General features: G+C 50.9%; 1 protein-coding gene across 1 annotated transcript in view; it reads right to left on the bottom strand.

Annotated features, from left to right (window-relative positions):
* Positions 1-11,624: 11,624 nt before the first annotated feature.
* Positions 11,625-27,398, bottom strand: part of OPRD1 (opioid receptor delta 1) — a 32,447-nt gene continuing 16,673 nt past the window's right edge. Inside the window, exons 2-3 of the mRNA XM_032389797.1 lie at positions 14,683-15,032; positions 11,625-12,281 (exon numbers count right to left, since the gene is read on the bottom strand). Coding sequence (XP_032245688.1) covers positions 11,740-12,281; positions 14,683-15,032 — 892 coding nt within the window. The 3' untranslated portion in view covers positions 11,625-11,739. The remainder of the gene's footprint in view (positions 12,282-14,682; positions 15,033-27,398) is intronic.

The raw sequence follows: 27,398 nt of genomic DNA on the forward strand, positions 1-27,398 counted from the left end.
GGAGGAACAGCCTGCATAAGGGCCTGGATGGTGAAGTGCACTGGGAACAAAAGCTGGTTTGGTGTATTTGGCCCAGAGTGAATGCCAGGTTTAGACGGGGACAGCTTGGGGGGGGCGGGGTAGCAGACTTGGGGATAGCCAGGAGGTCTCTGAGGTAAAGACAACCATGTCCTGGCTGGGTGCGGCAGTCCTTTGGGGAGGGCTGAGAGGAGAGGGAGAATTGACAGGCATTGGTTCAAGGACCCCCACCCCCACCCCAGGACAACCCATCTGAAGCCTGGGACAGATCCCCAGGATGATGTCGAGGTGGACACGAGGCTGCAGAGCTCCCTCCAAGAGAAGGATGGCGGAAAAGCCAAGTCAGATGCCCTGGTCCGGGGAGGGACCCAGGCATGGACGCAGAGGGTGCCCCACCAATGAACATGTAAGGGCTCTGGAAGGCCCTGCAGCCTAGGAGTTCCTCTGGGTATGCTCGAGTGTGGGGAGGGGGCCACTCCCGCCAGGAGAACTCCTTCTCAGGGAAGCCTCCAGCTCCAGAAGCCCCTATTGAACCAGCGGCGGTTGCTGATGATTAGCTTATTATATATCTGCCAGGTGCTTCACTAACCTGTTCCCACAAGATATCCCTAGTATATGGTTGAGTGAAACGAAGCTTCGAGAGGTGAAGTGTTCGCTCACGAGCACACAGCCAATAAGTGGCCAGGCCAGGACTCCCTGTTTCCTGAGATGGCAGGAAAGAGCTGAAGGAGGCGTTTGGGACCTGCTGAAATTCTGGCTCTGTGGGCCCGGGGAGCTGTGGTGGAACGGGCTCCGGGGAGAAGGAAACACGGTGTCTGCTGCCACCTCGTGGTCTTAGAGCCACTGGGGCGGAGGCACAGAGCCCCGCTCTCCGGGCCTACTGAGAGGGTGGCCGCTCTGGGTGGCACAGGGTCAGTAGGGGGTTCTTGAAACAGGGGGCGCTCGGGTGGGACTCTCCTGGATCGTGAGACCCTAGACAAGTCTCTCCTCTTTGCTCCTCAATTCTCAGTGCCTTCAGGAGGACTCAGGGAGATCATCTTTACTCCTATGGAGACCTTCCACAGCCTTTGCTCTCTTTGCAACTGGGAAAATGGAGAACCCCTGTGGATCCAGGATTGTGGAGCCTGAAGCTTATCTGGGGGCCTCTTTAAGAAAAAGAATGAAGGGGCACCTGGCTGACTCAGTCAGTAGAGCATGCAACTCTTGAACTCAGGGTTGTGAGTTCAAGCCCCACATTGGGCGTGGAGCCTACTTAGGAAAAAAAAAAAGAATGAAAGGTTAAGAATAGAAAATGCCTGTAGCCATTCAAGGCTGTAGGACACAGGTGGGAAGGAAGGGAAGTCAGGGTGGAAAGATCTCAGCCAGTGCAAGTTAATATATTTTACTTTTGCAAATTTTACAGAAATATATGACCTTGTGAACCCAAAGTCAGGATCCCTCTAGGGCGTCTTGACTCAGGCCTAAGCCTCCCAGTGGGTCCCATATGAGGTCCCCCATGGAAGATTTGGGGATTCTGAAGCCAGAGCAGGATCTGGGTTCATGTCTCCCTCCCATCCCCATACCGCCCCAGGCAGGCCTTTCACCAGGATCTTCCAGAGCTTCTACCTGAAAGTGAGTCCACACTCACCTCACCTTCTCTGTGGCCACATCCTAACAGCTGGGTTGCTCCAGCCAGGACTTCTCAGGGGTCCTCTGCTCCACCGAGTTGAACCCTGCTTTGCTTTCTAGGCATGGATGTCCAACCCCTAAGCCCGAGGCAGCCTTCCCTGCCTGCCCTTACCTCCTTGGGCAGTACCAGCACTGTGTGTGGTCAGTACCGAGCTGTTGGCTGAGTCCCTGCCGTGCCATCAGTCTGATGTCACCCATATGTGGTCACCGGGTGGACACATCCTGAGCCCCTCCTCTTGTAGCCAGGCCTGTGGGATGGGGGTGGGGAGACAGCAAGAGGACTCAGACCTAGTCTCAGCCCTCCTCTAGCTCATCATCTGGGGATCAAGTAAGACATGGACTGAGTCTTAAAACTTTTAGACCTAACAATAACTTAGAGATCAACTAGTCCAAGTGATTGTCAAACTCACTTAGCCACAGAAGCCCCAAGTGGGAAACAGAGGGAAGCAGAGCTGTTCTAAGTAAAGCAGTGGGAGTTAGGGGATATGTGGGGTCCCATTTGCTTGGCCTCCCCCTGGCCTTCCCCTGTTTGGCCTCTACCAGCCCTTCTAAGGAACCCTGAGTTGGAACCACTGTTGACATTCAAGCTCTTTGCTTTAACCGAGGCGCAAGAGTAAGAGATTTGACTGAGGTTACACAACAAGTTCATGGCCGAGTCTCGATTCAGACGTAGGTCTGCCCGACTGCAGGTCTAAGGCTCCCATCTCAATACTGGACAGTTAGGGTGAACCATCCCTTCCCACCTGGACCCACATCTCCCTGCTGTCACTCTGGATCCCCCATCCACTCAGCACAGCCGACAAAGAGAAGTTCAGAGGGGTCCCAGGGGCCCCGGGGGTGGGAGAGCAAGGAGGGGGCCCTTTTGGAGCTGCCACACCGGAATGAGGGCAGAGACTAGACTTTCCTCTGTTTGTGCGCTGCTCGTCCTCATTCTGAGCCCAGAGCCTGCCACACGGTAAATAAATATTAGTTGAATGAATGCATTTGAAGCAATAGCTCAGGGTAGGGGAACCTTCCTGAGTAGAGAAACCATCCCTCCAGGTCGACCTCATCCACCTCTGGGCACTTCTCCTGGTCCCCTGGGGGTAGGGTCTGAGCTGGGTCTCTCCAGCTTAGTAAAGATTTTCAGCTTTGCTCTATCTTCCTTTTCTTTCTCTTCAGAGCAACAGAGGAAGTTGTTGTGTGACTTTGGGCAAGTCATTTGCCCTGGGCCTCCATCTCCTTAATTTGTTAAAAATACCTTACATTAAACAGCCTCCCCTGGAAAAACAAACAAACAAACAAACCTTCATGTCTTGAATTATTCACTAGAAATAGTTGTTATGACTTTGCACGTGCCAGGCTCTGCGTAAGGCACGTGGGATTGAGAAAAGAGGTAATAGTGGTAAAGGACGGCACTGCCTGACACATAATGGGTGGCCAGGGGTAGTTTCCCGCCGGCCCACACTCACCCTGCGTCTTCCAACAGAATGCCTCCCTCCTTCAAGGGCCTCTTTCAGGAACCAGTTCCAGTCCGCAGCTTCCAGGGATATGGAGGGGGCTTGCGGAGGGGGATGAACCCACAGCCGGCAGTCCAGGAAAAGGGGTGAAACTAAATAAGGGTGCTGGTGCCAGGCGCGGCCAGTAGGTGGCAGGAGCGTCCGTGAAATGAGCCTGTCCTGCCGCCTTCCCTGGATTTCTCCCGCGATAAGCCGTCGGGCTGTCTTCCTGTGTGCCAACACAGGTGTATAAATGAGTGTGTGCCCCGGTGGGAGGTGTGTGTACAAAGAAGGGTGCGCGTGCGTGTGTCTGTGAGCAATATGTACGTAAGTGCCAGGAGGGGGTCTGTGTGAGAGAAGGAGCGTGTGTACGCGAAGGATGTTTGTGCAGTCAGGTGTGTACGTGTGGCCTCCTGGTCTGTGGGTCTGTTTGCACGTGACTGTGACACACGGGGCATACGCCATTTCAGAGAGCTCTGGGGTCACCTGTGGACCTCCCCCCACCCCTGCCTGGGGCTTCCCCTGGGTAAGGAAGAACATTCACATGTCAATAGAATGGGGAACCATGGGTGATGTTTTTACCTATTCTTTCCAAACTTACCAGGGTTCTCAGTTTTTATCATGAGCATTCTGTAATAACCATAAACATTATTGGGGAAAAACACCTGTGTTCCTTTTCGTGGGCCTTTCCTTTCGCCTTAGGGAGCGGCAGGGTTCGCATACGTCTGACAATGCTGTGGGGGGCCAGCAGCTTGCAGAGGGTGCCCAGATAGCAGCTGTGGGAGGTCGAAACAGGGCAAAGGGGCAGTACAGAGCAATCAGAGAAGGCTTCCTGGAGGCAGAGGGAATGGAGCTGACCTGGAAGGGTGACGAAGCTGGCACATGGCCGCAGTCTGCCGTGCCTGCTGCACTTCCCTGAGAACTGCCCGCCCTTGGGCTGGGCCTCAGCAGTCTTCTTCCTGAAGTGCATCCTTGTCGACTCCCTCTGAGGGAATTTGAGGTTGCAGGCAGGCAAGATTGAACTTGGATTCCTAGAATCCCCCATTGGAAAGGGGCATGAGAGGTCATCGGGATTTTTCTAGCAACTGGGAGCTATTGAAGGTTAAAGGCAGACTGTGTTTCCCCATCAATAATACTGTGCCCTGCTTACCAGGTACAGCTGTTGTCTCACTGGTCCTCAGAAGAGTCCTGGTAAGTTAGCTACAATAATCACACTGTTTTACAAAAGAGAAAATGATGCCCAGAGTGGTCAGGCAGATATGCTTTTCTTCAGGGCAGACACAAAGGTGAATAAAAATCTCCACGGGGCACACTTACATAAACACCGAGGTGCTCTCACACATGCTGTGCAATCTCTCAATCACACACACACACACACACACACACACACACACCCCCTTCGGAGCTGTTCTTCCCAGCCTCAGGGGGAGTAAGCTCTGGGCAGAGCTGCCAGACCTCTGGGAAGTCTTCACCTGAGCCCCTCGCTGTGAGTAAGGTGAGGCCAGGCAGTCAAGCCCCCTGCCCATGCTCCCGCCCAAACAGTCTGCAGCTGAGGGGGGTTGAGATCTCAGTCCGGGTCAGGGCAGCCCACCCGCATTGGTGCTCAGTACCTTGACACAGCCAGCCCCAGGGTGGGCAGCCCCGGCCGGGAGAGGCTAAGGGTCTCTGAAGGGAGGTTGCGTCAGAAGGGGAAGAGGGGCTCCAGGCCCTGATGCCCTCTTAAAGACCTGGTCACAGCTGGTGGGGAGGCAGATCCTGGGTCAGGAACTTCCCTTCCAGAGAATTACTTATTAACCATGAGGACCAGCAACCACTGAGGAGGGGAACCCAGAGGGGGTGGAGGTCTCTTGGGGCATCCAACCCCACACCCAGGGCTTCCCTCAATGCACCCAGAGGAGGTCTGGGGCTTCAATCACCAAAAGAAGGACCACTGTGGGGCAGGAGCATGGAACGGAGGTGGGAGTAGGGTGGAGGGGAAAAGGAGGGGGGAGTTAGTGGGAGCCCCAAGAGGCACATGGGGTGGGCAGGGCTCTGGAGGACAAGGGACTGAGATTGGGGGTGGGCCACAGAGAAGGAGGAGCCAATTTGGAGGGTTGGGCGAGGGGGGCTTCTAGAAGCCAGCTTTGGTTTGGGGCATGCTCTAGGAAGTGGCTACAGCTGCCTTGTGTGTGTCTCCCGTCAGATGGGTTTGTTTTTTAAGATTTTATTTTTAAGTAATCTCTACACCCAACTCAGGGCCCAAATTTACAGCCCTGAGATCAAGAATCGCCTGCTCTACCGACTGAGCCATCCGGGCGCCCCAGAGAGGGTTCTTAAGGACAGGATTGCATCTCCCTCTGAGACAGTCCCAAAGGTGGGGCTAGACTACCCATCCAGTGCGAGCAGCCAGGTCTGTCTTACCCCCCGACTAGGCCCCCCTCCCCCATGAGGAGATCACAGAAGGTAAGCAAAGGAAACAGCAGAGATGTGGACACCGAGAATAGTGTTTTTCTTTATTGGGAAATCAGAAGGTTGGTCCTTGGTACCAAGATAGGACCTGGGATAGGCAAAAAGCCAGGTGTTTGAGTCAAGTTTCGTTTTGACATGCTTGCCTCCCTCATCCCCAAAGTAGGACAGCTCCAATTACAAATACCAGACCCCCAGGCACCCTTTCCTCTGCCTCTGGGCAAATGCCCAGTGGGTCTTACCAGTAGGTGTCTGTTTCTGGGATCAAGGAACATGAGGGAAACATCTGTGTTCTCTCCCAGGATGGCAGAACCTTCAGAACCCATCAACTCCAACCTCTGTCCCTCCATTGTGCAGAGGCCCAGAGAGGGACAGAGACCTGCCCAAAGTCACAAAGCAAGGAAGTGGAGGACAGAGTCAAACCCATATTCCATCTCCTGGCTTGGGACTTATTCATTCCCAAGGGGAGATTCTGGAAGATGAGCCCCATCAAGTGGATGTCACCTGCATCGACACCTGCCAAGGGACTCCATCCCCATGACTCAAATGTTCTGGCCAGAAGGCCCAGGCCAGTGCCACCCAGGGATCATTCTTTCCTTCCGGACTGGGCCCCTCTCTTGGGTGCCAGGGAGAGCAGGCTTGGTGAGGACAAAAGGGGAAAGCTATGTATAAAGTACTTGGGAGAGAAGACGTCCTCTTGAAAATTCCTTCTCCAACGCATGCTGTCCCATCTTCTGAAACTCAAGGAGATGTTAAAAGGCAAAGTCCCTGGCTCCTGACCCACCTACAGCAGTAAGAGATGTGGGTCAGAGCAGGTATAACCTCAAACGTTCGATCACATTAGAAGCCCCACGTTCCGAGCATTTACTATGCACCAGGCACGTCATCCATCCACTCGGTGGAGTAAGTGTGTGCCAGCTGCAGTGCCATTTGCTGGGAACATTTGTGTGACCAAACCAGACAAGCCTTTTTGTGAATCGCCACGACTTCTTGTAAGTGGTGTCATCCACGACTGAGAAAAGGGGCTCCAAGAGTGAAGTGACTCGCCCAAGGTCCTAGCAGGCAGCTGAAAAATGATAGAACAAGCAAGCCTTCCGAGGCAGGGAGGGAGCGGATGGCGAGAGGGACCCGCCAAGGTCACGGCAGTTTCTTGGGAGGCGGGCATGCGCCTGGCACAGAACCCAGCGCCGGGGAGGCTCCGTCCGGGACTACGAGCCGGGTGCAAGTCTCCCCGGTGCCCTCTGTGTCCTCAGTTCCCTCGTGAGAGCAGGAGGAGGAGAGCAGAGGAAGTGGACTTGACAGATCTAAGATGGGCTCCTGGCTGGTGCAGCCATGGACAAGCTGTCTGGCCTTGGGCAGGCCATTCCCCTGAGCCTCGGGTTCCTCATCTATAAAGTGGGGGTAATAATTATTGTAGTGCCTGCCTCATAGTCGTGCTGTGAAGATTAAGTGAATTACCCATGTCAAGTGCTTCGAACAAAGAGGGCTGCTGTGTATCACGGACTAGTATTACCACATTGGCCTCTCACCGAGGGTGGCAGGAGAGCACCCTGCACCAGGTGGGGCTCATGGCCAGCGCCAGGGATGGGGTTGGCAGCTGGGCTACCCCCCGGCCCAGTGATCTGCCACGTCAGCATAAGGGAAGGCTCTCCCCAGCCCCTCCGGGCCCCATTTTGAACTCCCCAGCTGCCTGCCGCCAGAACCACACGCCAGTCTCCTCCGGACTCCCAGCATCTGTAAGCTCGGAGCTGGGCTCCCTTCCCGGAGCTGCCCGCACTATGTGCTCAGCGCCCAGGAATGAAATAAAGGAATATGTAATAATAAATAAGTGATAAAAGAAATATGCATGTAGTGTTTTGTGTGTGAGCGCCGGGACCATGACCTGGGGGGTGGGGGGGTGCGGCGGGGGTTACTTCCCAGGGGCTCTGAAGCCTCTGAGCTGGTTCCCAGCCTGGATCTGCAGTAGGTCCAGCTGCGGAAGGCAGCCGGAGGCCAGGCTAAGGATCTGCCGCTGAAAACAGAGGGGCTGGTCTTTGGGCAGAGGCCTAGTGGGGGCCTAGCCTGGACTGTGGCTCTTCCAAGTCCTCTCCAGACGCTGGTGGCTTCCTCCACCTTGAGGAGCATTTCAAATTTCAAGCTAAGCAAGCCTCCTTAGACCGCTGCCTCTCACTCCCCACTATTGGCACAGAATAATTCTGGACTGGGGGCCTACTATGTGCCAGGCACTTTGGTAGGCACCTCACTTGCCATATCTCTAGCCTTCAGATGGGATTCTTGGAGGTGAAGTGACCTGCCTAAGATCTCACTGCAAGCAAGCGGCCAAGAACCCAGCAGAATCAGGACTCTTTATTAGAGACAAAACATCAGAGACTGACCCATTCCCTTGTCTTAGATCTAAGAGAAAACAGAAGCTCAGAGAGGGCAACTGCCTCGCCTGGGTCACCCAGCCACTTAGCTTCAGCGCTGAGATTTGAATCCAGATTTGGGGCTTCCCAAGCCATATAGGAAACTGAACTTGAAGACTGCTTTATTCCCATCACCCTCCTGCCCTCCCCACCTCCAACCTCTCTTATATGACACTTGACATTATCCATCACTCCCTCCCCCTGGCAACGCCCTCCTCCTCCAGTTTCTATGGCAGCACATTCTCCCCATCCTCCTCTTGCTTCTCCAGCAGCTTCTCACTCTGCGCCTCGCCGTGGCTCCTGAGCCTAGAAAGCACGGGGGATCCCCAGGCTGGGTCCCCAGTCTCTTCTCTCTGCATTGCTGCCCCTGAAAGCTCACCTGCTTTTCCGACCTTGCGCTGCAGCACCACTCCTGAGTAATGGCAACTACTTGCCGTGTGCTAAGAGATTACCTATGATCAGGACCCTGTACATTAACTCATTAAGTCCTCACAGCAGCCCCATGAAGGAAGTCTGTTCTACAGATGAGGAAACGGAGGCACCGCGAGGGAAAGCCAAAATCTGACTCCAACTTTCACCGCTACCTCTGTCACCACAAGAAAAGATACGAAATTGTAGGACATTTTGAAACCAGAGGCAAAAACTTGCCTCCACCTCCTGAAGATAGAGGAGTGGAAACCTGGGCGGGGGGAATCAGACCTACTTCACAGTTTTGAGAGCCCTGTGATGATCTAGAATTATACTGTCAATTTGGAGCTTTAAAATGCATCGTGCACAGTACCTTTTGAAATGTGAAGGTTTGGAGAGCTTCAGGAGGAACAAAAGTTCATGGAAAATTGCCCTTTTCCTTCAGAGTTTTCCATTTGGTTTTAAGTCTTCAGAAATCCTCATTCCGGGGTTCCAGCAACTAAGGCTCTTCTATATCACTGATGCCCAGAATTCACCAGAAACTCGGACCCTGGAGTCCTACTGACCTGAGTTCTGCTGCCACCAACAGGCTCTGTGACTTAGGAATGAGTGACTTGACCTCTGAGCCTGTTGTCTAAAATAAAGGTAACAGTACCTCTCCTGGGCTGTCATGAGGCTCAGATGGGATGATGTGTGTGAAGCGCTTGGCACAGAGTCTGGCACTCGGAAGTGCTCAGTTAAGCCCCATACTCAAGATGCACACAGCTTTTCTCGGGTTTGCCAAACACCTCAACATTTCCATGCTTTTGCACACGCTGTTCCCTCTTCTTGGTGGCCAACTCCTACATGTCCTTTAAGGCCCTCTGATGCTTTTCCAACTCTTCTAGAATTGCTACAAATGTGTTTTAGTAAAAAGCTAGAAAAGACACTTCCCCATGACACTGAGATGTAATGCTCTGTTGATGCCTTGTCTCCCAGCCTGGGCTTGAACTTTCTGAGGGCCAGGCTGTATCTGACTTATATCCAAGTCCCAATCCCTGGGGTGCACAGCCTGGCATCAAGCTGATTTAGGTACAAGTTTGCTTTACCTTAAGTGCACATGGTCTGGACCCAGCCTCTGCAGACCCCAGGACACATTTATGTATGAGAAGTAGTAAAAAAGCAGCCAGATCTGTTATAGCCATGGGAAATGGCAGTGAGCAAACCCAGAGCAGCCTTGAGAGAGTTGAAGGGGACACAGTTCTTGCGGGGAGAATCAACAGCTCTGGGTCCAATGTCACCTTCTTCAGAAGTCTCCCCACCCCCCCATCCCTAAATTGTCTCCTTTCTCTGACATCTCTCCAAGGCATTAGCAGGAGGGGTCCCACATGATCAGGAGTGTCCAGGAGGGTCCCCACCTTGCTGACACACTCCCCTCCCATTCAGACACAGAAGTCTCTAGGGGCACGGGGCACTGCTCTGCATCTTCCAAAGTGCTACTGAAGCCATTTCCTGGAGGAAGAAAATTCCTAGGTCTGGAGCTTCTGGGGTCCATACCCTGAGAAGGGGGCTGTGCTTTGTCAACTAAGGGTATCCCTACCCTTAATGTGCCCAACGCCCATCCTGGTGCCTAAGCCCCCAACCTCCTGAATGCTAGTTCAGCCCCTGCTGGAGTGACAGTCTCCCCGACAAGGGAACGGCTTTTGTTCCAAGGAAGTGACTGTCAAAGGGAGAAGAGGTATCTTTTTTTTTTTTGGTTTGAGACAAAGACGTCAGTTTCTCTCCATCTGTCCCAAAAAGGGAAGAAAATTAATTTGTTTCTACAAGGATGTCAGCTCACTGCTTCAATAGGGAGTCAGGGGTGTGGGACTGAGGCAGTGTCTGTGGGGGGAAGGGGCGGGGAGAGCAGGTGAAGCACGGGGGAGGCACAGGGAACAAGGACAGACCCTGATAGGAAAGCAACGATCTGGGAATGCCTGAATAAAATGCCAAACACATGAAGAGAGAAACTCCTATGCCTCGCTCTGGGACGACCTGCCCTCAGCAGCTGGAAGGGGGCAGCAGGGCAGTGGGGCCTGAGGGGCACACATGGACGCTAGCACTGCAGTTAGGAAAGCCTTCTTCCTCCCAGTTCCATCAGAGACAGGCCCCTGTGTGGGCAGTTCCAGCTGCTTGGAAACACCGGATACACTGGGCGCAGCCACGTGTTGGGAGAAGGAAGAGGATTTCCTAGAGGTTCTTATCAGAGACCCAAGATGGGCAGGAGGAAAAGTCCACACTGGTCCTTCAGATGCCCCCACCCAGTCCCAGTTGCCACTTACCATCCATGGGGCTCCCACTAGCATGGTCCTCTGTCCTCCAATACCTGGGCAGTTAAGTCGGGACCCCCAAAAGCATCTGCCCTCTGGCTCGAGGACCTAATGTCTAAGCAGAAGTTCCCCAGCCTCGCCTCTGCCTCTGCCCACCCACCATCCTCGGCACAGAGGCCGACTGGCACCTCCTCCTTCTGAGCCCCACAGAACCCCTACCCCAACTGAGATCCTGTCCTGCTACCCTCGCCTGAAGACACTGGCCCTGCTCCACTCTCCTGTCCCAAGCCCCACTGACAAAGTGCTGGGGACACTACATCGATGCTGAGGCCATTCCAAGAAAATGACTGTCAAGGACAGAAAAGGTATATTGTTTCTCTCTCCCTCTGGATTTTTTTTCTCTTTATTTATAACGACAGTCCAGTTGGACCTTGGACCTCAGCAACCTCGCCTCTTGCTAGAACTCGGGGCTGGGACTCTACCCCAAGGTTGAGGCCACCATCCCCTGTCCTTCTCTTTTGCCCCCAGAAGAGGCCTCTCCCCACCACACAGAGACCCAGTCTTGCAGCCCTGTTCTCAAGCCTCGGCCTCCACCAAGGCCCCCTGGGTCCAGCAAGGCCGGCTGTGGCTAGAACCCGAGGCTGTCCCAAGGTTGAGGCCCGCCGCAGAGGTCCCTTTCAGCGGCCCGGTCCCAGAGCCCCAGGCCTCACTCCCCGAGAGTCGCTAGCTCCCCGCACCCGACCCAAAGCCGCCGACCGCGCCCTCAGCCCAGAGGCCCCGCCCCCGGCCCGCCCCGCGCCCCGCCCCAGACCAGAGGCCCACCGCAATGCAGGGGCCCCGCCTCTCGGCCCCCGCCTCTCGGCCCCCGCCTCGGCTCCAGCCCGGCCCCCGCCTCGGCTCCAGCCCGACCCCCTTCTCCAAGCCAGAGGCCCCTTCGGCCCCGTTCCGCGTCGCGGCCCCGCCCCCTGCGGGCCCGGGTGACGGCCAGGTCACCCCGGAGGAGCGCGCGGCGGGCCGGGCCGGCGCGGTTTAGGCGGCGGCCCCCCCCACGGGACCGTCGGACGGGGTGCAGGCGGTGACCCGTTCGCGGGCCGTGGTCTCGCGGGCGCGGCTGAAGCTGCCGGGCTCCGGGCGGCCGCAGGGCGTGCGGCAGAGCTGGCGGAAGCAGCGCTTGAAGTTCTCGTCGAGGAAGGCGTAGAGCACGGGGTTGAGGCTGCTGTTGGCGTAGCCGAGCGCGATGCACAGGTGCAGCGCGGCCACCACGAGCGGGTCGCGGCGGTCGATGTCCACCAGCGTCCAGACGATGACGAAGATGTGGATGGGCGCCCAGCACACCACGAAGGCGCCCACCACCACCAGCACCATGCGCGTGATGCGCCGCAGGCTGCGGTCCTTCTCCTTGGAGCCCGACAGCAGGCGCACGCTGCGCAGGCGCAGCAGCATCAGGCCGTAGCACACGGTGATGATGAGAATGGGCACGACGAAGGCGAAGAGGAACACGCAGATCTTGGTCACCGTATCCCAGTACCAGCTAGGGCTGGGGAACTGGAGCATGCACACCACTGCCCCGTCTGCCGGGGAAACAAGGAGAGACAGCAGGTGAGGAGCGTGTGGACCTAAGTGACCCTGCCTGCTCACCACCCTTCTTGGCTTGGTCAGGTACCACACCTCCTCCTGGCCTTTGTTCAAGGTGATTCTTCTGCCCAGAATGTCCTCCTACACTTCTGTACTTGGTGAACTCCTACTCATCCTTAAAGACCGCAGCAGGATTGGCCCTAATCCAGGAGGTCTCCTTTCTATATTTTCTTCCAGTCCCCTTAGAAGCCTCTACATCCATGGACAGCAGTAATGATATAATTTAGCCCAAGCCCACCAAATGCCAGTCATTGTGAGAACTCAAAACACCCTACCCATGTCCAGACTAGCTCCAATGAGGACAACACTGCTGAGACAGATCTAGAAAGCATGATGAGTTAAGAGCAGAACTTGGGCCCTGCTAACTGTGTGGTGTGACCCTGGGCAAATTATTCAGCCTCCAGGAGAACTTCCATTAAGTGGGACTAATAACAGTACCTAAACCTCACAGGGTTGTGAGGATTCAATGGGCTAAGGCATGTGAAACACTTAGCACAGGGGGGTTCAAGCTCTTGGTGCACTCACAGGGCAGAGAGGCAGATACATTTAGGAGTCCAAAAGTCAGGGCTAGGGTCAGGGAGACGGATCTCAGCTTAATGGCAAGAAGAACTTCCTGACTGCCAGATTTGTCCAGAGGTGCACCCAGGATGGAATGAGTTCCCTGTTCCTGGAGTATGGGTGTGGGCTGGATGAGCACCTTAGGGATGTTTTGGGATTCAGACACAGACCTGCAACTGACCTGGGGAACTCCAAAGATCTCTTGGAACTTTGGGTTTTGAGGGAGCCACACAGTGGACTTGGAGCCTGAGAGTTGTAGGAAGGGTACTGGGGATCCACAGAGTGGGTCCACCAGACAGGATGGCAGGACCCCCAGGGCTGAGTCCAAGGACTTCATTGTGCAGATGCCAGAACAAGGCTCAAGACAGGACCAGCATTTGTCCAAGGTCACATGGCAAGTTACATACAGAACCAACAAGTGCTGAGTGGGGGAGTGTGTATAGGGGATGGAGTGTGGAGTGAGGAGGCCCATCTGGTCTGGGCCCCAGCAGGGCTGCAGTTAATGGCCCAAAAACTGAAGGCTGACAGTGAGGAATGGGGCCCAGCTGCTGAGTCAAGACCAATTGCACAGAAGCTATATGAGAGCACAGGCGCTCTACCTCTGTGGGGGTTAAGGGTGGTCAAAAGGCCTCCCACCAAGCCTATTCCCCTTCAACCCACAGCACCGACCCTCTGCAAACCTCCTCCTCAGGGGCCAATAGGAGTAACAGACATGAGGGCAGGAGCCTTGGGTTGTAGGCCAAATTCCGCCAATGCCTGCCACGTGACCCTAAGTAAACCGCCTGACCTCTCTGATTCTGGATGTTCTTACGGTCAAATAGAGGTAGGCATCCCTGCCTTGTCCTAAGTATTTTACACATTTAGCCTCCTATAAACTTCTCAATGCCCCATGATACACTGTGGCTCAGAGAGTGTCATTGGCACCCTGCTAAACTCCCTGTCCCACTTCCTTATGTCAAGGTGGGGCCATGTAACCAGTTATCACTAGGAAGGGATGGGCCATAACATTTCAAAGTTGGTCATGCTCTCTCATCACTCCTTCTCCGTATTCATCTGCTGGCCAAATGCCAGCGGTGGAAGATTCCAAAACCATCGTTTGGCACCCGGGTCCCTGAAGAACTGTGGAATCGAGCTTCTCCTCTGACTCACGTTAGACTGTGAGTGAGAAATAAACCTCTATACTGTTCAGCACTGAACTCTGGAGATTGCTTGTTACAGCTGCTACCCTGACTGATACAGGTAGCTACTATATTAACGACCATTCTTACTCTGAGCAAATGCACCTGTCATCCTCCACAGGATATTCTCTAAGGCTTGCCTTGGTCATCTGGGCCAGTGGTTTTTACACTGGGGTGGAAGGGCATTTGGGATGAGACTGCAGCTCTTATGGCCTCCATGACTCACTGGTCAGTGACACCCTCGCCCCACTGGCCATCCATCTATATCCCCTTGAGTCAGTCATCCACAAACTCCTGGCCAGCAGCTACGCCCACAGCCCAACCCTCCACAATCTCATTCATACATTTCCTTTGGCCAGCAACCCATCTGACCACTGATGAATCATTCATCCTCACAACAGTCAACCATTCACATTCCATTGGCTGACTCCCCACACTCTCACTGGCCAGCCAGCCACACTTTTCATTGATCAGGAATCCACACCTCTACCAGTGTGGACCACCCACACCTACTCTAGCAAGTGGCCTACAAACCCACAGGGGCCCCCATGCTGCCTCCTGTGGTCAGTGGCCCTGGACCACAACTTCCGCACTCACTCACCCCGGGGGCGGGTCACAGCCATGACCATGATGGGGACACCCACACCCGAGGCCAGGACCCAGATGCAGATGTTGATCAGCTTGGCCTTGGCGGGTGTGCGGAAGTCCAGGGCCTTGACGGGGTGGCAGACGGCAATATAGCGGTCAACACTCATCATGGTGAGGGTGAAGATGCTGGTGAACATATTGTAGTAGTCAATGGAGAGCACAGCCTTGCAGAGCAGTTCCCCGAAGGGCCATGTCTCCATCAGGTACTTGGCACTCTGGAAGGGCAGCGTGCTGGTGGCCAGTGCATCTGCCAAGGCCAGGTTGAAGATGTAGATGTTGGTGGCTGTCTTCATCTTAGTGTACCTTCAAAACAAGTGTGTGTGTAATTGTTCCCATTTCACAGATTTCAGTTTCACTTAAGACTCAGAGAGGGAAATGATTTGCCCAAGGTCATGCAAAAGGTCAGGGGCAGAGGTGGGAGTAGAACCCTGAACCACCTGACTCAGCATCACCCCTTTTCACTACAGCAGATGCAAAAGGATTTCTCTGGCTGTGGCTGACTTTGGCAGAAGGTATTTTAGGAAAAGCCCTTCATCTTCTGAGGGGTACTAAGTAACATGGTTAAAAATAAAACTGGGCTCCAGAGGAGAACAGGTCTAGGTTCTAACCCCACTTCTACTATTTATTAACTGAAGGACTCTGGGCTAGTAACGTGAACTCTCTAAGCCTCTGTGCCTGTAACTGTAAAAAAAGGGGGGGGATGAGTGATGTTTTACTAACCTCGTATGGTTGTTGTGAAATGTAATGGGATGATATAGCACTTAGCCCTGAGCTCAAAGCACGGCAAGTGTTCAGTATATGATAGTTATTCTTCATCTATGAAGGATGAAGCTGGGGACTAGACGAGAGTGACCTGACCCTCTGGCTTCTGCCACTGACCTTTTGGAAATATGACTGGCCAGCTCTGAGGAAGGGGCTCTGCCTAGCAGACTGGCTGGGGCCTTACACCTCCTGGGGTGCCCTCTGCGGTGGACCGGGACTCCCAGTCCTTCCTGTGGTCCCATCCAGACCTTCTTATCCCCAAGCAGCTGGACCCACCCATACATCCAACCCAGGGCATGAGCCCAGGTATCCAAGCCAGAGGTCTGCAACTGAGCCCTCCGGCACCTGAAACACCCTTCCATGCTCGACACTGCTCTGTGGCCACCTACACCACACGGGCCCCTTGTTCGGCCACCATTTCCATCATGGCCCCCTTTGTACCAGGGCCTGTGCTGGGCAGCGGACAGCCTGGAGGAGGCTGCATACACTGGGACACACTGTCCCAGTGCAGCGTGATCACTGCAGAAACACACAGGTACACCAAGGCAGGGATAAGGACTTCTTTCATGCCCCTAGAATGATGCGAGAAACCCAGAGAAAGAAGGGTTGCATGAGCGACTCCTCAAATTTCAGAGCAGAAGGAGCCCTGAAAGATTGAGGGAAAGTGATTTTATGGAAGTGTGGTCCAAGGACTCCCTTCAGAACTCCTGGAACAGCAGATTCTTAGACCCCACCCCGGACCTACTAAATCTTAATCTTTGGCAACCAGGCCTGGGAATCTTTTTTTTTTTTTTTTTTTTTTTTTGGAGTAAGCTCAAGGCCCAACATGGGGCTTGAACTCATGACCCTGAGATCAAGAGTCGCATGCTCTACCGACTGAGCCATCCAGGTGCCCTAGAAATCTTCATCTTTAACAAGCACTACCCCCAAGTGATTCTTATGGGCTCTAAAGTTTGAGAAACACTATGTGGCCTAAAGCCCATATTGAGAAAAGACAAGAAAACTGAAGCCCAGGGAGGTGGCATGACTCACCCAAGGTCACATGGCGACAGCGGCAGAGCCAAGGCAAGAACTTAGACCTCCTGACTCCCAGACCAGTGCTCTCTCTCCACTCTACCCCCCAGGGTGGAACCACACTGCATGCCTCTACCCCTCTAGCAACCCCCTGCTACCACACCCAGCCCTGGGCACCCAGGATGTGCGGTGTTGCCCATGAGAGCTGATGAATGCACACTGAGTGCCCTCAATGTGTTTTGAATGACTGAATGAACTCATACCAGCTAAGGCTATTCCTTCATGAAGGGAAGTTTTTTGGGTTTTTTGGTTTTTTGGTTTTTTTTTTTTTTGGTCTGACTCACTCATTGTCCTCTAGGGCCAGCATCTGTCTCACTCCCTCCCCAAATAGCTGTCATTGGTCCTGGGGCTGGAGAAGCAAGAAGTTTTGCTCGGAGACAGCAGAATTTCAAGTCTCGGGAAGTCTGTCTTCAGCGGGGTGCGGGATCACAGCTGTGTGGGAGGCGGTCTCAACCCCACAGCTGACTCGTCTAATTTCGCTTCTTTTACGCAGAACAATTAGAGGCTGTTCTTTGCCTGCTATTTTGATTTGTGAGGATCCTTCAATTCCCAGAGGGGGCTGGGATGCTGGGAAGTGGGTGATGAAGCTGCTGTCGCTGGTCCAGGCGGGCTGAGAGGCACCGCACTGACTGCTGGGCAGAGCCGCAGAGGCTCCGGTCCTAATAAACCGGCCCCCCCCCCCCCCCACCCACCCCCAGCTAAACCGCTGCCAAGCCTGGCCAAATCAGACAAATCATGCCGCTCTCCTGCTTTCAACCCACTAGTGGCTCCCTGAGGTTCTCTCCGTATTCCATGAATTGGTCCCAGAACTTTCCCCTTGACGGATGGGCCTCGCCAGCATGCCCCACCACTGGCCTTTTTGCTGTGCCTTGGACATATCAAGCCCATTCCCACCTCAGGTCCTCCAGACTGCTGTTCCTTCTGCCTGGAACCCCACACTTTGCATGGCTTGTTCCTTCCCTTAATTCAGGACTCTATTCAAATGTCACCTCCTCAGGGAGGCCACGCCTGGCCACCCTATCTAAAGTACCCCTCTCCCCACCATCTGTCTGTCTCCTTAAGTTGCTTCATTTTTCTTTATAGTATGAACCACCTCCTGACTTATACTTTTTTTCTCTCCATTTGCCTCTCTCGCCCATGTATGCTCCCCAAAGGCAGGGGGCTCTGTCCATCTTGTTCCCTGCTCTGTGGCTGGGCATACCAGGAGTGCCTGGCAAACAACAGGCCCTTGATAGACACTTGTATGCAGGTCTTAGTCCAGGTCTCATCAGCTCTCACGGAGACCACGCAGCTCCCCCCCCCCCCAACAATTCATCATCCAGGTAAGTCAGGGTGCTCACTACAAAAGTAGATTGCTCAGGATACTCTACTGCTTACAATTCTTCCATGGCTCCCCATTGCCATCTGATTGGAAATCAAACTCCTCAGACTGGCATTCCATTGGGGTGGCCTCCATTCCCACAGTACCTTCCATGTCCAGCCACACCCGTAGTTCCTCAGATGTCCAGTCTAGCATGCCCTCCCTGCTATGGACACCCACTGCAGTGGTTTGGTGGGAATCCTTTCAACACACACACACACACACACACACACACACACACACAGCTGCCTTTTTTTTTTTTTTTTTTGACAGAGAGAGAGAGACACAGCGAGAGAGGGAACCCAAGCAGGGGGAGCGGGGGAGGGAGAAGAAGGCTTCCCGCAGAGCAGGGAGCCCGATGTGGGGCTCAATCCCAGGATCCTGGGATCATGACCTGAGCCGAAGGCAGACGCTTAACGACTGAGCCACTCAGGCACCCCACACACAGCTTTTTATAAAATTTTACTTCTGCCAATGTAATACAATTACATTGTGTAAAAAAGTAATGTAGTACTATAATGAAAACAGGTTCCTCACTCCTCTTTCCTGCTCCCCAGAGGCAACCACTTTTAATATTTTTATTCTTCTGGCGATTGTCTCCATAATTCTAAATAATGTGCTTAAATGGCCATTTCCTAATTTATCAGTTTTACACAGTACGTGTTGAAGTTTGTATCAGTTAAGCCAGGCTACACGGCAGTAACAAATAATCCCAAAATCTCAGTGGCTTCACACGATAAAGGTTTATTTCTCATCCTTGCAGAGTCCATGCAGTGTCTCTAGGACTATATCCCATGAGGCAATGCCAGCCTGTTTCAATCTTGTGGTTCTGCCATCTTAACCCAAGACCTCCTTGATCACCACAGAGGGAGAAGAGACAGCTGCAGGATCATCTAAGCTTCATTCTAGCAGCAACACAGCATTTCCACCTGAAGCTGAGTGACTGGACTGGTCATGTGGCCCCACCCAACTACAAGGGGTTGAGAAATACAGTCTTCTATGTGCCCAGAAGCAAGAAGAACCAGATATTAGTGAACACTAGTTAATGTCTTCCACAACCACTAATACAGTAGATGAGTATTAACTCTTACACTACCCAGCTCCACTTCCTTTCTCCATCCTTTCATATAGTTTTATCGCAACTTCTAAATTCTTAAATTAAAATTTGGGGGTTACATTCTTTCTTTTAGGGCATACACTCTTACGACTTTATATTGTCCATTGCTGAACCAAATGGTATACTATAATTACATTTATTTTCTGGACATATTTTTGTTTTTCCTGGAGTTAATAATTGCCTCTTTTTCCCTCAATTCTATGTACATATTGTTAAATCTCCTCAAACATTCTAGCAGATCTGTAAAATGCTTTGTCCACATAGTCATATAAGCTATCAGCTACTTTTGTTTTCCTAGTGATCCACCTCCTGGAGCCTTTCCTCCTCCCTTTCAATTTGGGACTGGTTGCTTTCTAGACCAGCTGCATACCTGTCCTACTATGTTGAAGAACCTGCTTCCTGGTTTGCAAGTCTTTTCTATATTGGTCTATGACCTCATTTTGGTGAAACACATCTTCTAGTCACTTCCTAAAAAAGGGCACAGAGGAAGTAAAATTTTTATATCTTTGCATGTCTGAGAATGTCTTTATTCTATGCCCCCTTCTAATTTCCTTGATTATATATGGAATAGTAGGTTGGAAATAATTTTCCACCAGAATTTTGAAGGCATGGCTCCCTCATCTTCTAGCTTCCAGTGCTGCCACTGAGGTATCTGAAACCATTCTGATTCCTGATGATGTGTATATAATCTGTTATCCCCACCTCCAAAACTTTTAGGATCTTCTCTTTATCCCTGGTATTCTGATATTTTGTGATGATATGCCTTAGGGTGGTTCTTTTTTCATTTGTATTGGGCCCTCTCATTCTGAAGATTCATGTCCTTCAGTGTGAAATATCCTCACTTCATTTCTTTGATAATTAACTCCCCTCTGCTTTCTCTGGAATCCCTAGAAAATTGTCAGTCAGATATTGGGCCTCTTGATTGATCCTTTAATTTTCTTATCTTTTCCATTTTCCATCTCTTTGTCTTTTTGGTACATCCTCTGGGAAATTTCCTTTTCATACCTCTCAACCCTTCTTATTGACTTTTTTATTTTGGCTCTCATGTTTTATTTTCCCAGTGTCATTTCTTTTTCTTTTATTATTTCTTCTTTATATATCATTTATAGCATCTTATTTCGTGGATACAATATCTTCTCTTATTTCTCTGAGGATACTAATAATTTTTGTTTTGTATTTTCTTCTGCTTACTGCATTGTCTATTTGCTTCAAACATTGTTTGTCTACTTGCCCTCCCTCTTTTATCCTAGAGACTTCCTTCAAATATCTAGTGATATGTGACTAAAGGTTGATCTTTTTTTTTAAGACTTCATTTATTTATTTGAGAGAGTGAGAGAAAGAGAGAGCATGAGAAGGGGGAGGGTCAGAGGGAGAAGCAGACTCCCCGCTGAGCAGGGGGCCTGTTGCAAGGCTCAATCCCAGGACCCTGGGATCATGACCTGAGCTGAAGGCAGATGCTTAACTGACTGAGCTACCCAAGTGCCCTGAAAAGGTTGATCTTTGAGTAAAGTACTAAATAACTAATTGGCAGCCCTGTGTGTGTGTGTGTGCGTGCGCACACACATGTGTACACATCACTGTGGGGGTCCTGTCAACTGGGCAAAAACTAAGCTTTTATATGGGGGAATATCTAAATATCAGTGTCAGCATGTGTTTTCTCTGGGGCCTTGAGAAAAGAATCCTCCAACCTCCTGCTTGGGGAGAATACTTCTGGCTGTCAGGATTATGGTAGCAGAGCTGGAGGAGGGGTCTGTGGACCTTCTCCCCACTTTCCATTTGGTATCTCACTCTGACCCTTTCTGTGTCTGCTGGCCCCAAGTTCAGAGTTCTTCCAGGTTAACTTCTCAAGGGAAAAACCCTCAACCTCTTGCAGAGTGGAGGGTTACTCACCTGATTGTGCAGCATACTGGGGGGGGGGGGCGGCTAAGGGTCTCAATGCTCCCTCTATAGATAATCCATCTTCTGCCCCTGTTTTCAGTCCCACACCTCACCCCTGCTCAGCCTGTTACTCCCCTTCAAATTGCTTTTCATCATCCAAATATGTGTTGATATCTCTTAAGGAACATAAACTCAGGCACAAGAGGTGAAGTAATTTGCCCAAGGTCACACGACCAGTAAGTAGCAGAGCTGGTATTTAATTCGGGCTGTCTAGTGCCAACATGTGGTAATGACTTTGCTATACTGCCCCTCAGTGCATGTTACCTTTCTTCCTGTCCCCAGCCCATCCCATAGTTAGTGAAAAAGTCAAGGAATGTGAATTTACTATAGGCTGAGGTTTGTTCACTCTTCCAACAGGTATTAATCAAGTATCTGGTATGTGCCAGGCACTAAGTAAGGAATATAGGAGTAGAGATGACAGTCTAGTTTCTTAAAATTTCTGGTCTTAGGGAGGGACCAGACATTGAACAAACTGCTACACTAATTAATATATAGTTACCCACTATTACTGCTCTACCATGAAGGATAAGAACAGGGTGTAGTGATGGACACTACCCAGCAGGAGTGTGAGGGAGGTTTGTGGAAGGAATCTGGCTTATATCGGAAGGTCAACAATGGCTTCTCTGAGCATGTGAGCTATGAACTGAGTTATAAGAAGAGACATCCAGAAGGTTGCTCCTCTCTCTCCCTTTCCCTCCCCCTCTCTCTCCTTGCCAAGTGAAGACACAGCAAGAAAGTGGCCATCTAGAAGCCCGAAAGAGAACTCTCATCAGAAATTGACCATGCTGGCACCTTAATCTGCCATTTTTAGCCTCCAGAACTGTGAGAAAATAAATTTCTATTGTTTAAGCTACTCAATGTATGGTATTTTGTTATGGTAGACAAGGTGACATTTCTACCAGGTTGGAAAGAATGAGAAGGAGTCAGCCAGGTGAAGATAAGGAGGTAGATTGTTTCAAGCAGAAAGAACAGCATGTGCAAAGACCCTGTGACAGGAAAGAGCTTAATGAGCTGCAGGAATGGTCAGACATTAAGTGTGACTAAATGGCAGTAAGCCCGAAAAGAAGCAACAGAAGATTCAGCAGGGAAAAGTCAGCAGGGGTCAAATCATGCACAACAAAAAGTTTGGGTTTTATTCTGAGTGCAGCGGGAAGCCACTGGAGATTTTAAGCAAGGGAGTGATGTGGTTTGATTTATGTGTGTTTCTTAGAAGATCACTTTGACTACTGTGTAGAAGCTGATGAAGGGAAGAACAAGACTGGGTGAGAGACTGAACTTTCTGGAAAAATAAATCATTAACTGCCCCACCCCTCAAAACTCTACTGTTGGCCTCTATTTTTTTTCTATTTCAAAAAGTTGTAGATATGACATTAGACCCTTACCTTATACCATATAAAAAATTAACTCAAAATGGGGGCGCCTGGGTGGCTCAGTCGTTAAGCGTCTGCCTTCAGCTCAGGTCATGATCCCAGGGTCCTGGGATCGAGCCCCACATCAGGCTCCCTGCTCAGCGGGAAGCCTGCTTCTCCCTCTCCCACTCCCCCTGCTTGTGTTCCCTCTCTCGCTGTGTCTCTCTATAAAATAAATAAATAAAATCTTTAAAAAAAATTAACTCAAAATAAATGAAAGACCTAAATGTAAAACTATAATGCTCATAGAAGAAAACAAAGGAGGAAAAGCTACATGACACTGGATTTGGCAATGATTTCTTGGATATGACACCAAAAGCACAAAAGAAAAACAGATAAACTGGACTATATCAAAATGAAACAATTTGGTGTGGTGCCTGGGTGGCTCAGCTGGGTTGAGCAACCGACTCTTGATTTCAACGCAGGTCATGATCCCGGGATCCTGGGATTGAGCCCTGCATCAGGCTCCATGCTCAGTAGGGAGACTGCTTCCGGATTCTCCCTCTCCCTCTGCTCCTCCCCACCTCTAAAATAAATAAATAAATCTCAACACTTTGGTGCATCAAAGGACACTATCAACAGAGTAAAAAGGCCACACAGAATGGGAGAAAATATTTGCAAATCACATACCCAATAAGGGGTTAATATGCAGCATAGATAAAGAACTTCTACAAATCAATACTAAAAAAAAAGCAAACAACTGGATGTAAAAATGGGCAAAGGACTTGAACATACATCTCCCTGAAGATATAAAAATGGCCAATAAGCATATAAAGAGATGCCCAACATCATTAGTCATCAGGAAAATCAAAGCCACAATGAGATACCACTTGACACCTATTAGGATGACTACTATCAACAAAACAGAGGGGCACCTGGGTGGCTCAGTTGGTTAAGCGTCCAACTCTTGATTTTGGCTCAGGGTGGTGGGATTGAGCCCTTCATCAGGTTCCACATTCAGTGGGGAGTCTGCTTGGGATTATCCCTCTCCCTCTGCTCCCCTTCATGCTCTCATGCTAGCGTGATGCTTGCTCTAATAAATAAATAAATATTAAAAAAAAAAAAACAGAAAATAACAAGTGTTGACAAGGATGTGGAGAAATTGGTGCACTTTTGGTGGGAATATGATATGGTGCAGCCACTGTGGAAAACAGTATGGCGATTCCTCAAAAAACTGAAAACAGAATGCCATATGGTCCAACAATTCCACTTCTGAGTACATACCCAAAAGCATGAAGAGCAGGGTCTCAAAGAGGTATCTGTATACATTCAAACAAGCACTTTTCATAATAGCCAAAAGGTGGAAGCAACCCAAGTGTCTACTTACAAATGAATGGATAAACAAGATGTGGTCTATACATACAAAAGAACATTATTCAGCCTTAAAAAGGAAGGAAATTCTGACACACGCTATGACATGCATGAGCCTGGAGGACACTGTACCACATGAAGTAAGCCAGTGACAAAAGGCCAAAAACCTCTATGATTCCACCGATAATGAGGTACTTAGAGTAGTCCAATTCACAGAGGCAGAAAGTAGAATGGGGATTATCAGGAGCTGGGGGAAGACAGAATGGGGAATTATTATTTAATGGGGACAGAGTTTCAGTTGGGGAAGATGAAGAAAGTTCTAGAGATGGGTGGTGGTGATGGCTGCATAACAGTGTGAATGTGCTTCATGTACTTAAAAATGGTGAAAATGGTAAATTTTATGTTATGTGTATTTTACCACAATAAAAAAAAAGGACGTGACTAACGTGCCGTCACTGTGTGTTCCCTAAGTTGAAGAGTGTGGTGCGGGAATCCTTTAGAGCCCTTCAGATCTTGGCTCCACAACATACAGGACTGTGTGATCTTGGGTAAATCACTTCACCTCTCTGAATCTGTTTCCTCGTTGGCAATTTCAGTGTAATTGGCTTTTTAGGAGCAACACATGTGAAAGTATCTAGCTTACTGGCCAGCATGTAGACAAGAACAGGCAGCCCTTTTGGGTTTTTTCCCCTGATATCAGTCTGCTTTTTTCTCATAGGGTTCCCATTGGATCCAACCCTGAGGGTGAGGACAGTAAGCCTGGTGAACCTCTATTGACTCTGAGATGCCTTGGGAAATCCTTTGCTTTCTTCCTAAGTCAAAATCCTCCATTAGGTCATCTTGAATTATGTAGCTGCTAGGGAATGTGCTCCCAGCCACGTGTCTCAGTCCTCAGGGAGGATTCCTTCAGAAGAAGCACTAAGTGGCCGACCATGTTCATGTCACAGCTTTACGCCCATCCCATCGTGTCGGACAAGCCCCACTGGCAGGGAAGATCATCCCCACCTCAGTCTGACAGAGACAGGGCGTGCTCTGTGTCTGAAGCACGTCAAGTCCACACATGCTCCTGGGCCTCCGGAGAGCCGTGCTTCTCAGCTGACAAGTAAGCCCCTGGTAAGAATTTTCTTCCCCAAGCAAAGCCAGGGCCCTTGGTTAGAGCGGCCGAGTGGCAGGTGCTCAGAAGGCTAAACCGTTCCCTCCTTCATGCAAGGCCTGCCTGGGACCGGTCTGACAGCTTTGGGTGGGTTGTTTGTGTTCTGTAAGCAATATTCTCTGAATATCTTTTCTTCCATGGGCCAGGCACTGTGCCAAAAACAGTGAGTGCACGATTTTATTTCATCCCCACTGCAAGCCTGAGTGCTAACACCGCCCTCATCCCACAGAGGAGCTAAGGTAGATGGCGCACCCAAATTCACGCGGCTGGGAACACCAACTCAGATCTGGTCTCCAGAGCCCACGCCTCCCTGTCACCTGCACTAGCTCGCAAACCGTGGCTGTGCGGAGGGGCCCGGTCTGGATGCCAAGACCAAGTGGGGTAAACGTCTGGACGGGCGCTGGCTCCACAGCGTTCTTCTGTTCCTCACACCTTCCTCCACCCTGCTACAGTCCGGGGGGGTTGGAGACAATCTGCTCACAGTCCAGGTGGGGCTGGGGAGAGACAGACCTACAAACATCAGAAAAATGTCACAGGCACCGTGACGAGGCCTGAGGAAAAGAGGTGCATTCAGAACAAAACGTACACCTCTGGTCACAAGGGGTTGGCAACCGATATTTATGGGCAACAACTCTGTGCCAGGTCTTTCCCAGGCATGAGTTCATGTACTCCTTATATCTAAGACGTGCCCAGCACAGGGACAACATGTTCCTTCATTTATTCCTCCCAGCACCTCCCAGGGTAGAGAGAATTTATGATTCCCCAGGAACAAGGAGCAGTAAAGGGACTTGCCCAAGGCTGCGGAGTCGGAAAGAGGCTGAGGGGAGATTCAAACAGAGTGCTTTTCCCCAGAACCCCAGCTCCTTCCCCTTGACTTCCGTTTCAAGCTTCTCCCCTGTGCACCCCTCACAGACTCTCTTTGACAGTTAAAATATAAGCTCTCCAAAGGCCTGGCCTTTGTCTTGCTCCCCGGCTCCCCATTAGGCACCTAGAACCTACAGCAGTCCCTGGCACAAATAATAACGTGTTCAACACACATTTGGGAAATGAGTAAGTGTCCCGTGCGTCTTCCACACGAGACTGGGACATGCTTCGGGGAGGAACCGTGTCCCCTCCATGCTGTATCCCAGGATCAGCCCAAGGCCAGGTCAGAGGGGACACGGTTTACTGGAGGACGCCCAGTGGGACAGAGGAGTCCAGGTGCCTGAGCCTTTAAAGTAACCAGCCACAGACTGAAGAGCTCAGACTAGGACAATTCTTCCTCCCCACTCCCCTCCTCCCTTCCATCCTCAACCCAGAACAACACAGGTCCCCTGAAGGACACCTGAGCCTGACCCTGCTCGCCCTGAATCCAAAGCAGCTCAGTTCTGCCGTGGCCGAAGGAAATGTCAAATCATTTCTCCAAAGTAGCTCATTTGTTTCTAACTAAGCTGAGGGGCATGTTTTCCACTCAGACACCACAGCCCATGAGGATCAAAGTAGGGACAAGAGACCTGAAAACAAAACCAATAACAGCAGCAAGGTAAGAGCACCAACCCTCAGTCAGACTGACCTTGTGGCACCTCAGGGACAAATCGAACAAAACGGCTTCAGGGTCGATCAAAACTCATTTGGTTCCAAACAGCATGGATTGCTGGCGTATTTCGAATTAACTTGGTTCCAAACCCTTTTTGAGATCTCAAAAATAATAGCTGCTCACTATGAAATGTTCAAACAACATAGAATCATTTAATAAAGAAAATTTAAAACCACTATTAATATTCCAGACCACTGTTACAGATAACATACACTCATACCCTGTTTTATATAAACGGGATCTTGCTTTAATACTGTTATATAACCTGTTTCTTTCTCTCAAAACTATGCTGTGACCATCTCTCTATGTCCATAGATACAAATTGATATAATTTTTGGTGACTGCCTGTGCTTCTAATCCAGAGGTCAACAGGCTTTTTCTGTAAAGGGCCAGAGGGTAAATATTTTAGGCTTTCAGGCCACAGAGGATCTCTGTTGCACATTCTTGTTTTCTCTTTTACAACCCTTTCAAAGTACAAAAACTATTTATAGCTCAAGGACCACACAACAACAGACCGCAGGCCAGATCTAGTCTCACTTGTGGACACTGAAGCTCCTGCATGAAATTACTTAACAAATCCCCTATTGAAAGATATGTAGGTTGTTTCCACTTTTTCGCTATTATAAATAACACTGTGATAAACACCTTTGTGCACACAGATATCTGTTGATCTCCTGGGGAAAAATTCCTGGAATCTCAGAGCTAGAATGCAACTTCACAGTGAGGGCATTCCCTCTAAGGCCCTCCAAACAAATGGCTATGCAGTTTCTGCTTGAGTATGTCCAGAGACGGGGGACTCACCACCACCTGCAGGCACAATCCACCCTGTTATTGGGACCACATGCAGATTAAGGAAGTTCTCTCTCTTTTTTCGAGCCAAGGGCTGCCTCTTTCTCAGCTGGCACAATTTTCCCTGGTTCTGCTCACGGAATCACAGTCTAAAACTAACCCTTCTGCCTTCCACATGTT

This window comes from Phoca vitulina, unplaced genomic scaffold, assembly GCF_004348235.1.
Source record: "Phoca vitulina isolate PV1807 unplaced genomic scaffold, GSC_HSeal_1.0 scaffold2, whole genome shotgun sequence".
In the NCBI taxonomy this organism is placed as follows: Eukaryota; Metazoa; Chordata; class Mammalia; order Carnivora; family Phocidae; genus Phoca; species Phoca vitulina.